The sequence below is a fragment of the Pezoporus wallicus genome, unplaced genomic scaffold (genome assembly GCF_028554395.1).
Source record: "Pezoporus wallicus isolate ANWC-B61680 ecotype Strahan unplaced genomic scaffold, APGP_CSIRO_Pwel_v1 contig_6217, whole genome shotgun sequence".
NCBI lineage: Eukaryota > Metazoa > Chordata > Aves > Psittaciformes > Psittacidae > Pezoporus > Pezoporus wallicus.
In genome coordinates this window covers 1,444,211-1,457,537 of record NW_026637336.1, presented here as the reverse complement: position 1 = coordinate 1,457,537, position 13,327 = coordinate 1,444,211, and the positions used below count along the sequence as shown (strand labels likewise).

Sequence of the window (13,327 nt, the reverse complement as noted above, 5' to 3'; positions counted from 1 at the left end):
GGACAGGGAGGAATAAAAGAGTCCAAAGACACCATGTAGAAAGGCAAGAAACCAGCAATTACCAGGGCCAAGAACAAAAAGCTCAAGTTGTTTTAACATCCATTAGCCACATCCACCTGAGGCATTTGTACCTGCCGAGCATCTGGACCGACTGGGTGTCCCCATGCTTCACTCAAGGCAATGGGTCCCTCACTCCCCTTCTCATGCTGCTGCAGTTTCCTTCTGGGGGCCAAGTTTCTCTCATTTAAGCCAGTTCATCTCATCCCCAGATCCTGGCCTGGGGGAAGCCAGTGGTTTCCATCTGAAGATACCCTGGCTCAAGCCTTTCAGAAGCCCCCATGGATCAGCAGCATACTGATAAGTTTGGATCATCCCACCCCACCCCTGAGAAAGCATCCAAAAGGCTGAGCAAACACTCTAGCTGAAGAACACCGCATCAGTCCAACGAGCAGCACTGCCAAGGCAAACAGGCAGTATTTCTTCATCAAAAATACCCAAACATTGCAAAACAAAGGCAGAAGGATGGTAGCGTGACAAGAGAGCCAGCCCAGGCCATCACAGAGGGTCGGAAATGCTTGAATGGGAGCAGACATCCACACGCACAAAGGGCCTGGTGCAAGCAGAAGCTGCTTGGTGAACCCTGGCTTTTCCAGGAGATTCCCACAGAATCTGTGATTCCCCTTCTCCACAACCTTCCTGATTTTGTTCTGAAGAGTACAGATCTGAAGGGTACAGCTGCGCTGCTGTGCTCAGAGCTGCACAGCCGTGGGCAGAGCAGAAGGTGCCACCCTGAGAGGGATGCTCCAGGAGGCCACCAGTGCCAGTCCCGTGCTGCTTTCCAAGCACAGAAAGAACACATCCCTCCGGCACACAGGATGCTCAGGCTCTGCGACAGTTTGGGGGCAGCCTGGCTGCCACGAGGAGGATCAGGGGACTGGAGCACCTCCTGTATGAAGACAGGCTGAGGAAGTTGGGGCTGTTCAGCCTGGAGAAGAGAAGGCTGAGTGGAGACCTCAGAGCAGCTTCCAGTGTCTGAAGGGGGCCTATAGGGATGCTGGGGAGGGACTCTTCATTAGAGACTGTAGTGATAGGACAAGGGGTAATGGGTTAAAACTGAAACAGGGGAAGTTTAGATTGGATATAAGGAGGAAATTCTTTCCTGTGAGGGTGGTGAGGCACTGGAATGGGTTGCCCAGGGAGGTTGTGAATGCTCCATCCCTGGCAGTGTTCAAGGCCAGGTTGGACAGAGCCTTGGGTGAGATGGTTTAGTGTGAGGTGTCCCTGCCCATGGCAGGGGGGTTGGAACTGGATGATCTTAAGGTCCTTTCCAACCCTGACTATTCTATGATTCTATGATTTTGTTTCCCCAAGCTCATTCTGCCGAATAAGTGATTTTCAGTTAATAAAAATCACAGCAGATTATTCCAGGTTGGTTGGTTTACACCAGACCCCTCAGCTGATACACGGTCCCATCAGGGCAAGGACGCCTGTCCTGGTGTGCTTTGGAAAGTGTTTCTACACCCTCCTAAGACCTAAAAGATGCTCCAGGGGGTCACTCTACCATCAGGCCTCCAGGCCAGCAATCTGCAGCCCATCAGCAGAGCTTTTAGGGCAGAATAGTCTCTTATGGGACAACCTGGCAAACCCAGAAAACTCCACAGGAACTCCTCTTGCCTTTAGAAAAGAAAGTTGAAACAAAAGAGTGTTTCAGCAAGGTCCTTAAGAGCACAAAGGGTTTTGACGTTCCCATTTAAGTCTCATTCTGCAATGTAATTTATGAGATGCAATGCAGCAGCTGGGTTGTGCTGGAAACATCCAGCCAAATTGTCCCAGATCGATTGCTTCAAACACCATCTTTTAGCTGGGAATTTTTCAGATTTTGAGATTTCACCTGAACTTGAGTAAGGGCAATGTTTAAAATCACAGCATTCCACCCACATGGGAATGGTGATTCCCTCATGCTCCCTCTTTGACCAAATTGAAGAGAACAGAAACCCTCTTGTCATCAGTGATATGAGAACCAGTTCCCTAGCATCGTTTAACTGCTTCAGAAGTTTAGTGCTTGGGTGTGCCATTTGTTGTCACTGTTCCTGCCATTGTTTCCTTCTCTGGGCTTATTTGGGCCCAATCGTACTTTTAGTCTTGATGGATTTAGCCATACATCTTTCATTTTGTATTACTAATGGATCCGTAACTGTTGCAAATCCCTTTCACTTCACTCCTAATGACTTTTGGTACACTGGAGGAAAGGAAAATAAGCCTCTAAAAGACCCAAGGCAGAGACAAGCAGGTCCAGGCAATAGCAGCATTACAAATATGTAACAATAATAACCATATCTCAAGGCCAGGAACCCAAATTTCCAAATGTTCCTAACCAGGTGCTTCTTGAGAAGGTTCCATCACAGTTCCCAGCCTTCCTTAGGATCCCTGCTTGGTCCAGGTCGCTCCTGCATCCCTGCACATCCTGCTCCCATAGCCCTGGCACCACAGATGGAGCTGCAGGACGGGTGGTGGGGTCACGGAAGCTAACCTCCCACAAACACCATTTCAGTCACTTCCACCCAAAACTCTGCCTTTACACTGCATTAAAGGTCTCCACTGCCCCAGCTCTGCTCATCCACTTAATTTACAGCAGTTTCTACTACAAAGTGACCCTTTGGCTGCAAAGGCTTTTTCATGTGGGGGGGGTAACTAGAATAATCTGTTTCTGCTTATAATCAGTTGGAGTCCAGAGGGTATTCCCAACAAGCTGCACTAATTACATAGTCAATCTGCACTCCTTCTGGCCCCTCTTGTCCTCTGGGCTGCGGATTAGATAATCCCCTTAAAATAATAGTCAATCATTAGCTCTGCTTCCCCCCCCCCTTTCCTCATGGAGCCGAGCGTGCCGGCCGCTTCCCGGAGTCCTTACACAGCTGGTGAAAGGTCTCCAGCCGAACGCAAGCCGGTCCCTCCGGAAGCATCTTTTGGAACAAAAGCCCCTCTAACACAAAGCTGCTGCTGTGCTGGGCTCCCGGGACAGCAAAAGCTTCAATGGTCTCGCAGCGTGGAGGACAAAACCTGCCGCCAGCTCTGCAACACACACTTCCCACATCCGCAAGGTAAAGCGGCGGCGTTCCTCCATGGATTAGGACTAGGATATGGCACAGTGACTCTGCATGAGCTTATTGGGCAGCGATCGGTAAAAGCCAGCTTTGGAGATGGATGAAGTGGGGGGAAGTTGGATTTGAGTTGGTTTATTAAGGTATAGAAACGTGGAATGGTTTGGGTTGAAGGGACCTTAAAGCTCCTCCAGCTCCAGCCCCTGCCACGAGCAGGGACCCCTTCCACTAGAGCAGCTTGCTCCAAGCCCCTGTGTCCAACCTGCCCTTGAACACTGTCAGGGATGGGGCAGCCACAGCTTCTCTGGGCACCCTGTGCCAGCGCCTCAGCACCCTCCCAGGGAAGAGCTTCTGCCTAAGATCTCATCTCAGTCTCCCCTCGGGCAGGTTAAAGCTCTGAACATCCCACAGCAGCTGGTGAAGAAGCAGCCGGGGAGGATGAGCACCGCACGCAGGCTGGGTTAGGGCAGCATCCCTGTGCCAAAGCCACTGCTGCCTCCTCAAACACCCCTTCTCACCCCTAAAAGGTCTTCAGCAAAGAACTGCCAGCAAATGCCCCTCTGGCAGCAAATGACCTCCGAGAGGACAGTGCCTGGCTCCTGCAGGCTGGCTCGGCTGCTGCCCACAGCCAGGGAATGGCATCTGGGCTGCACGCCTGCCAAGGCAGATGGCTCCAGCAATGGCCCCAATATAGTAACAGAGTCATAATGGATGGCCAAGCATGAAAACCACTTTGCCATGTCATTTGATAGCTCTGCCGGTGCCCCATGCAGCAGCAGGGTGTGATGGGATCCCCTCCAGGTGAAACCGTCGTGCCCAGCAGTGTGTGCTCACCGAACAAGGCTGCCGACAGGGCCAAAGCGCTTGGGGGGACGTGGTGATGGCCCTTGTTTGCAGATGATGGATACTCTGTGGTTGAAGGGTCAAGGGAATGGATTGTTTCCAATCAGCACAAAACACATGGAGCAGAAATGTCAGGGACAAGTAGGGCAGCTTGGCAAGCTCCGGCAGCTCTCGTGGTCAGTTGTGAACATCTGCCTGCGCCTGTCCTTCAGGACTGCTCTAGGGAAGCACACGCTGCATCGCCAGCGAGAATGACAGCCTCCAGGGTGTGTTGCTTTATTTAGTTGTAGGCAGCAAGCCTCAGCAGTGCGGGGAACAAGCTGCCAGTGGATGCAGCAGACTCTGGCTGTCTCCAAAGCAAGGCTGGATTTCTTAAAGGGAGAGATGTTTTAGTCAAGCCCAAACCATTGAGTCGTTAACGAGGGAAAGCATAAGAGCCTGTGACTCCAGACATCCCGGCTCCCAACTCTCTCCACCTCTACAGCACCAACCACTTCTTTCTTACAGGGTTTTACACCTGAAGGCTGGAACAGTCCGATTCCGTCCCAACCTCTTCCTGTTGGAACACCAAGCGCTCTGCCTACCTCAGCCTTCAGTTACCCAGCTTTCTCATACAAACAGCTCATACTCCAAACACACTCTGCCTCCCCAAAGACAACATCGGAACCCATCCATGGTGTTACACAGCACACACAGCCCCGATACAGCTGGGATCCCCAACTCTCTGCTTCTCCCAAACACCTTGAACTCTTCCAAAGAGCCAAGCAGGGCTTCATCACACCAGGGAAGTTTTGCCCTCTGGCTTATTACCACTAGAAACCTGGAGCACCAGCAGGTTTGCCAGTTGTGCTCTTGCACAACCAGCTACAACAGCCCAGCCGTAGGTGCGGCCGCGCCGGGTGTAATTAAAGCCCTGAGCCGGGGCTGGCCACGGTGCTTGTATTGGCACGGCTGCGAGATCACCACGATGGATGTGCAGCCTGTGCATGGTCTTGTGCCTCTCCACCTCCTCCACAGCAATTTAAGAGGTGTGGCTCTTGGCAAGATGGATTTGGAAAGAAACAGAAGAAAAACTCCAGCTCAACAGCATCATCCTGCTGCCGTTGGCAGCGTGGCTAAGGGAGCCTAGCACAGTGCAGCAGCAAGAGGTAAAACCAACTTCCTGGGCAGAATCCCGAAGGAATTGGGTCTGGGATTGCTAATTTGCAAACCAAGACCTTTCTCCCCCTGCTTGCCTTTCCGGCACTGCTGGCCCACAGCCTGCGAAGAGTGTTTGCCATTGACCTGAGGCCCTCAGGCACCACCACAAAACCAGCACTGATTCGGTAGAAGTTCCCCAGGATTGAAGCAATTTGGAGGGCAGAATCCAGGTTCATTTGTGGGACCAAGTCATGCACATGGAGAGGTGAGGAAGCTCCATCTCAGCCCTGTGCCAAGGGTACAACCGGGCACTGCTCGGGGTACGTGAGCTCTGGGAGGCAGCTTGTCCTCACACCCTGTCTCCCCAACCTCCAACACCACCACTAAAGTCTCATCCACAGACATCCGCAAGGGGAAAAGAGACAAAACACCCCCAAAACCCCAACACTTCACATGGTACAGGCAGGGGAGCTGCACCATGACCCGTATTCAAACTACTCCTCTACCCCACCTTGGCCAGAGGCTGGTGGCGAGGAAGGGCTATCATTTATAACGTGGGCCTATATCTACTTTGAAAATGTACTCATTAAATTCCTCTTTGCTCCTTGGTGTGCTCTAGGTTTACCCTGAAGAGATCCTGGCGTCTGCAATTGCATTAATCATCTTCCCTTTGGCAGCAAGTGAAAGAGTTTCTGAGCTGTGCTCGCAGAGCGGAGCCACAGAAGGGCGTTTAGCAAAACACGCTCATGTAATCTATTAAAAATTAACAAATCTCATTAGCATTATTAATTGGATGCGCTGGAGTCCTTGTGCTTTGATGGTGAATCAGCATGTCCCGGTCTGATATCCAGCTGGACTGCCCAGAAATAGAGCTGCTGCATCAAGGAACTTTGGAGAGATGCACTGGAAAACAGCGAGCTAAACATGGAGAGCCAGCAGCATCTACAGAGGCAGGAGTCAAGAGGAAAACTGGAAACAGAAGAGTATGAATGGAAGTGAAGTGTCAAGCAATGTTTCTGCAGATCCCCCATGTATCTCAGCCCACCCAGACGTGGAGTCACTTTCTCCCTCTTTGGAGACCCTAAAGATCTAAACCCACAAAGCGATCCCTTCTGATCACTCTGCTATCACCTGAGACATCTCAGGACAGTCTTCATTTTGGGAGGTAACATTTTCAGTGATAGCAGAGCAGAACGAAATGCTTCATCTATTTCCTCCAGTGACAGAAAACAGCATCATCACATCAACCTGAAGTGTTCTCCTTCATATTTGCTCCCCTCAAAGCTCTCTGGATATGACCAAGACAGACAGCTAAGGAGCAGTCCTAAGGGGAACAAAAATGGTCCCTGCCTTCCAGATGCCAGCTGCTAAAAGCAGCCCTCAAGGCAGGATGTTTCTCAATGCTCGATTAGAAAACTCATGGTGGTACTCAGGAACATCTGACATCTTCCATCGTGACTCACTGCGTGCAGAAACCAGACTTGAACAGGGCCCAGGTCATGGACAACAGGGTTTGTGGCATTCGTGCTTCAAGTAGGCAACCAGGACTTTGTGCAATGCCTGCGCTCAGATGTCCCTGGACATCCATCATTGACTTATGCTTGGACAGAAGGAATGAAATCAAAGGCAGCTGGCGCTTTGCTCCCTGAGCACCCACGTGAACAAAGTGCCTCCAGGAGTGTTTGTGCTGTTTCACTGCCTGGCATCACTGGTGTGGATGGAGAGCAAAGCTCCCCACACCAGGGGAAAAGAGCAGGAGGTTGAGGTGAGGGAGCTGCCAAGGGAAGGGAGCAGAGAGGCTCCAGCACCGGTGGCTTTTTGACTGCATTAAGCTGCTAGAATAAAGAAAGAAAGAAACCAAACCCCGGCCCTGCATTAAGCCAATATTAAAGTGACTTGAGCCTATGAAAACGGGGTAATGCAGGAGGCCCTGGGAAACATCAGCATACCCGACTTTCCACTTTATATAGCAAAAGAAGGGTTGGGTTCCTAGGCTGGAACTTAAAACCTTCAGCTGCTGGAAGGAGCCCCAGGAACAGCCACTGTATCCTGAAACCAGGACCTGGCTTTGTCATGCCTTCTGCAGGGCTGCAGAGAGAGACCTGAATTAAACCCAGCTGCAAAACCAGGGCTCATCCTTGCTCCCTGCCTCCCGCCCGGATCGAGGACAAGCCCTGGTCCCAAAGCTCTGGTGGAACAATGGTGCTGAACGCTAGAGCTGGATGGCAGTGGCAGCTCCAATGGGAAACCCGGGATCATCCCAGCTGAGAGCAGTGACATAAGGACGTGGCAAGGCAAGAATGCTCAGAGGTCCAAGTCCACGAACGCCTCCACCTCCATCCTAACGTCTCATTCTCAGCTCACTCTCAGGAATGTCACAATCATAGTGGAAAATCGGAATAAAAAGGCTACGTAATCCAGTTTGTAAATCCCTTGAAAAATACAAAATCCTCTCTAAAAGGGATTACAGAGATTAAAGGGTTTCCTGGAAATCAGGAACTGCATTTCAGCCTCCCTCCCCTCCCAGCCTCCCAGAAAAAAGAGATGAGCTTGTGCCCCACCACCACCACCCCACTCCTCCCTGGCCATCACCACAGCCTCAGGGGGCAACAGAAGCTCCCTCCAGCCCTGGATTCTGCCCTAAGCACCATTTGGAGGTATTATCTGCTGCACGGACCAGAGCCTATGGGCAGCATGCATTGGTGGCAGGAAATGAGCCTGCATCAGCAAGCTGCTCCTGCAAGCTTTGTGCTCCATCCCTTTTCCAGATGGGCTCTGCAGGACCACGCAGTCAGGAGCTGCACTCAACCCTGTGGGAGCCCCACAGAAAAACATCGCCCGAAATCAGGGTGGGCTCCTAAAAATCAAGATGTTTCACTTGGCTCTGCCAATGGTGACAACGTTATCAATGGGGAAATGGTCAACCACTCACGTGCTGATGGTATCAAAATGTTTAGCAGCCATGGCATTATTATTCGGAGAGATTAAAATCAGTGTTTGGTTTAATATTTGACTCAAGTATCCACAGTCAATGGTGGCAGGAGAATTTTCTGCTGGGAATTGTTATTTCGTGAGAGTTTTTGTGCTGGAACAGGAAAAAAAGGAGGGTTGCAATATTAGCATTCCCAGCAGAGCACACATTCAAGTTCCTGACCTGTTATTGCTCAAGGCCTTCTGCAGCTGCAGATGCCTGTTTGGAGCTACAGTTAGGTCACTTTGAATGATGCTCATAGAATAAGGATCAAAACACTGAGAGCTTGATCAAAAGGACATTTTATGAACGTTGCGGCCCGAGTTAAGTGCTGATGTGAATACTTACATTTGCCCTTATATTAGCTTAGCTCAATTCTAATAAAATTAACACCCTTTTAAAGAATGCACTCAATTTTTGTTTCATGGGGTTGTGCCTTATGGCTTTGAAAACATATCCTCCAAACCTCTGCATCGCTCTGGGAATGTTCTGTTGGGATCTGGAAATCAGCTTTATAACGACATAAAGGGGGGCTGCTGCTTTTTATCAGTGCTCCACCTGCTCTAACCTGAATTTACCCACCAAAAGGTTGGGGTTTTCCCCCACACACAAAAGAGGGTGACACGGGCAGACTCTCTCTTTTCCCTGTAGGAATTACTACCTGGAAATAAACAACTAAACCCCAAACTACAAGCACCAGCAGCATCAATGCTCCTTTGAAAAGAAACAAGAGGGAAAACAAAGCAGGGGAAAATCCCATCTCTTTTCTGCATTTCACTCGCACATTAGAGGCAAAATGAACTCACCAGTCCAGGGCAGGGACATTTTAGTGGTGCAATACAGCCAGTGAACTGCCCTTTAGAGATATTTATCTCAAAAGCCAGAAGAGAAAGAACATTTCCCCCCCCCTTTATTTATTTATCTTTTTTCCTCGTGTCGACTCACCTTCACTGAAAAGCACATTGAGATTGTAATTATGGGAAGGCCTCATCTGGTGGATGTGTAAACTCAGCTATCGGCTTGAATTACTGGAATTAGCAAGGCTAATTTAATGTCACTGTTCAAAACAGCTCCGATTTGGAATTTCTTAATGGCCTTAGGAGAAGGAGCCTTTATGCATACTGCAATCTCGGCTTCATTCTTAGCCTAAATTCCTTCTCATAGATTTTGTGAATGCCCTGTTTTGTAGCCAACACAAACTCTGTCCAGTAAAATAATGTAAGGACTCCGAATGAAAAGAGATTAGCTGTTCCCTGCTCCTGTTATTTTAAAGCAGAAATAACTTTGGCTTCTACTGATTCATAGACAAAGCTTGAAATGCAAAGCATGCTCAACTCCAGATTCAGCATGAAAAGGACCTTAAAATATTCCCGAGTGCAAGTAATGGACTTATTAGAGGGATGAAAAGAGGCACTTTTCACAGAACCCCAAGCTCTTTAGTCCTGTCATATCAATAATCTTCCTTAAGAATTTCATTCTATTTACATTTCTTTCCCTTCCAAACGTCCTGCCCGGCTCCTGTGGAATAAAGCATTGATGCTTTTAAAGTGTTAATTTATTGCTGTTACTGCTTGGTGGCAAGTGATGTAAAATGCCTTCAGATCCCCCCAGAGCGTGAGCATGGCGGCAGGGCGGCGTGTGACAGGGAACAACTCCTGCACTTCCACACCTGGTGCCTGAGAAATGAGGAGGGGATTTGAAAGACTTGCTTGAAAGCATCTTCTTGAAATCAGGACAGTTGATGGTGCTGAAACTCACCGTACCTGCAATCTGTTTGCCTCTCGTTTGTGTTTAACACCCACCAAATCAGTGCTGACAGTGAGAAAACAAGCTTTATAGCTATCACAAGGGAAATCTGCCTGCCTGTCCTTAAGCTGCCAAAATATACCCTTTGTAGGGTTTTTTTCTTACCCAGTCTGCTTAGACTTTGCAGGATGGTTTAATGTAAAACCAAGCACTAAGCAACTAGCGGCGATTTTCCCTCTTTGTTTGAAGAAATGGTGGAAAAATAAAGGTATTTCAGGAAGAAAGTAAAAAAGCCTGTGTAGGAACACCAGGAAAGCAGATGGAGATGTCCCCTTTTTAAGGACTGAGGTCAGCTCGATGTCCCCGGGACAGTTTGCACCAGCTGGGGAGAACGGAGGGAATAGAAGATGTGTTGGGCTCAGAACCACCCGAGACCGGAAGACCCCAGAACACCGGGGTAGGATGAGCAGCCATCCCGGGATGGCCACTCACAGCCCATGGTACCGGCCAGGGATGATTTTCACGCACCCAGCTGTGTGGTTTTGCTCTGGAAAGGCAAAGCACAGCCCCAGCCTTGCATCCAAGGGGCTCAAAGCACACTGCAGGCATTAATTATATCCTCTGCTTTGCAGAGATTAATTAAGCACCGAAGCCTCACAGTCCCCGAGCGCAGCCTCCATTCACTTAGTGGCTAACACTGAGCTGAGGCTGCAGTGAGGCTTCATGAGCACTGATGGGTGAGCTGGGACAAGCACCTGACTGCCCCAAGTTGCTCCACAGCAGCGGCCTTCTGCTCCGTGGATGCTTTTAATTCCTCCGGACACATCCCAGCAAGTTCCCCTGTGAAGCCATCAAGGTTTTCCTCTGAAAATGCTCTTTATGGCAAGACACAGGATGCGGAAACCAGACACACCGGGGAGCAGGGAGGGTGAGGAGCAGTCCTGCCCCACAACCATCTTCCAGTGCACCCTCTCAACGTCTGTCCCTAAGGACACCTCGAGAGGTCTCTGCCATTAGTGGTCATTTTCCTAGCAGCCTTGACAGCCCTAATGCCACATCCCGCATCCATGTGCCGAGAAGCTCTGAGAGCTCCAGAGGCCTCTCTTGTGATGCTCCAGCACAGCAGCAAACCCCTCTCTGAACCCCTGTTTTACTCCATGCAGGCTTGCTGGATGCCTTCATGTCCTTGCAGAAGTTGGTTGAGCCATTTGCCCTGGCCACAGGTGCCAAGCAAGGACGGGTTTAGATGAGCCTGTCAACCCCCAAACATCTGACACTGTCTCTTTAGCAAAAGCAGCCTGGATGAAGTAGGTGACAAGTGCATAAAAACCCATGATACCCGTGCAAGGCAAAGGGGGATTGCCAAAAACTGGTGACTGTGCTGCAGCTGCAGCCTGGGAAACCCATTAGGGCCACATGGGGTGTCAAGCTGTGTGTAACGTGAGTGCTGGGCAGCCCCGCAGTGCAGCCAGGCAGAAAGCGGGTCCATAGAGACCAGAGTTTCTCAGCACGAACCTGCCTTTGCCTCCCCAAACCTGTGAGGAGCAGGTGAATGGGCACAGCCATGCTGAGGCACCCTGGCCCCAGAAAGCCTGAGCTGCAGGTCAAGGCAGAGACAGCATCCCCCTGCGCATCCCATCCTGCTGTGGGATGCAGTGGGGGGGACGCCCAGGTAGGGATTCCTTGCAGCAGGGCTTGCTATAGGGGGTGCATCTGTTTGCTTTGCTTTAGGGTTAGCACAATCCCCCAGGGGAGGTTTCAATGGGATGGAAGTGATTTCGGAACCTCTGGGCAATCCCACACCATGGCCACAGTTACCTCGTATCCTGCGGGAGCTGGTTAAGCATTTTTACAGTGTGGTTTCTGCTCCCTAATGTACACAACTGGTCAGGGTCAGTCTTACTGCTCCTGGAAACTGAAGTCACTCTCAAACCTCCTGCTCTCCAACGCAAGCACAGTTCTTTTGGTTCAATGGGTGGAAATACCTCCTTGCTACGTCCTTATTTTGGGACTCCATCTTTTTGTTCATACACAGAGCCTTTTTTCCTTTACCCCCCATTTTCTAATGAGTTCTGGCGGTAGGAAGTTGTTTGTAAATCACACAAGTCCTTGTTTTACTGGAAACATCTGCTTTAACACATTTGTCTTGAAAAAAAACACTGCTGTTCTAAACAAAGGTATTAAGCTGCAATGTAAATTGGGCACATCTGTTTATGAGTCACTGCAACAGCACTGCCTCCAGTGCACCAGATCACACGGATCTCCAGGGGCCTGATCCAGCAGAAATTGGAAACCTCCAGCCCGCTCTGCTCCCTTTCCCAGCGCTGCTCTTCCGAGAGCATTGCTGCCTGATCTCGTACGTTAAGGCCACTAAGTACAACAGACCCAGCTCCTGTCTGCTGATGGCATGAAGAGTCTGGCCCAGCAGAGACTGAAGTCTCAGCATGATGCTTCTCTGGTGCCCAAGTCCAGGGGAACCCCAGGACTGAGTTGAGTGGAATTGTTTGTGTGAAGGATGAAGCTCTTCCCTGTGAGGGTGCTGAGGCGCTGGCACAGGGTGCCCAGAGAAGCTGTGGCTGCCCCATCCCTGGCAGTGTTCAAGGGCAGGCTGGACACAGGGGCTTGGAGCAAGCTGCTCTAGTGGAAGGGGTCCCTGCCCGGGGCAGGGGTTGGAGCTGGAGGAGCTTTAAGGTCCCTTCAACACAAACCAGGCTGGGGTTCTGTGATACTATGTGTGGGAGACATTTGCAGCTGGGGACTCCAGCCCCAGTCCTACCTTTGCCCCATGGTGCCACCCCACCTCTGCCACCTTCAGCCACTCAGGGCTGCCATTAAAAGCATTTAGAGAAGCAAATTAGAGGGAAAGACGTTTGCTGAGCTGCCAAGATCAAACCCTGACCCACCAGCTGGCGATTCAGTCACTGAAACAAACGGTCAGCAGACCTGGGGCACTGGTCTAAGGCACAGCAGAAACCATTCAGCTTTGTTTCCCTAAGAGGCTGGAGAGCATCCCTCAAACCTTCTGGAGTAAATAAAGCAAATGAGGGGTGGGAAGGGGGAAGCAAAACCAGAAAGGAGGTGCTTGGAGAGGACAGATTCAGGACCTCCATCCCTACAAGAGCTGCAAGACCTCAACTGCCCTGGACACCTGCACCCCTCAGGATAAAGCTTTCTGACTGCCATCAAAACCAGGCAAGGAACGTCCCACCAGAGATCTCAGTCTCCCCTCGGGCAGGTTAAAGCCATTCCCCTTGGCCTGTCCCTCCACCCCTTGTCCCAAGCCCCTCTCCAGGTTTCCTGCAGCCCCTTCAGGCACTGGAGCTGCTCTCAGGTCTCCCCTTCAGGAGCCTTCTCTTCTCCAGGCTGCCCCAGCCCAGCTCTCTCAGCCTGGCTCCGGAGCAGAGCTGCTCCAGCCCTCGCAGCATCTCCGTGGCCTCCTCTGGACCTTGACCCTTTTTTCATCTTTGCAACGGAAGAAACGAAGCTGCAAGTGCCAGGAAGGGAAATGGAAGGCGACAGCAGCACA

The 13,327-nt window shown here is 50.7% G+C and overlaps 1 protein-coding gene across 2 annotated transcripts in view; it reads right to left on the bottom strand.

The window, feature by feature from the left end:
- GPC3 (glypican 3) overlaps positions 1-13,327 on the bottom strand; it is a 134,996-nt gene that overhangs the window by 1,215 nt on the left and 120,454 nt on the right. Inside the window, exon 8 of one of the 2 annotated variants that reach the window (XM_057404897.1) lies at positions 3,936-4,010. The exons of the other annotated variant lie outside the window; for it this stretch is intronic. Coding sequence (XP_057260880.1) covers positions 3,936-4,010 — 75 coding nt within the window. The remainder of the gene's footprint in view (positions 1-3,935; positions 4,011-13,327) is intronic. 2 annotated transcript variants of the gene reach the window in all.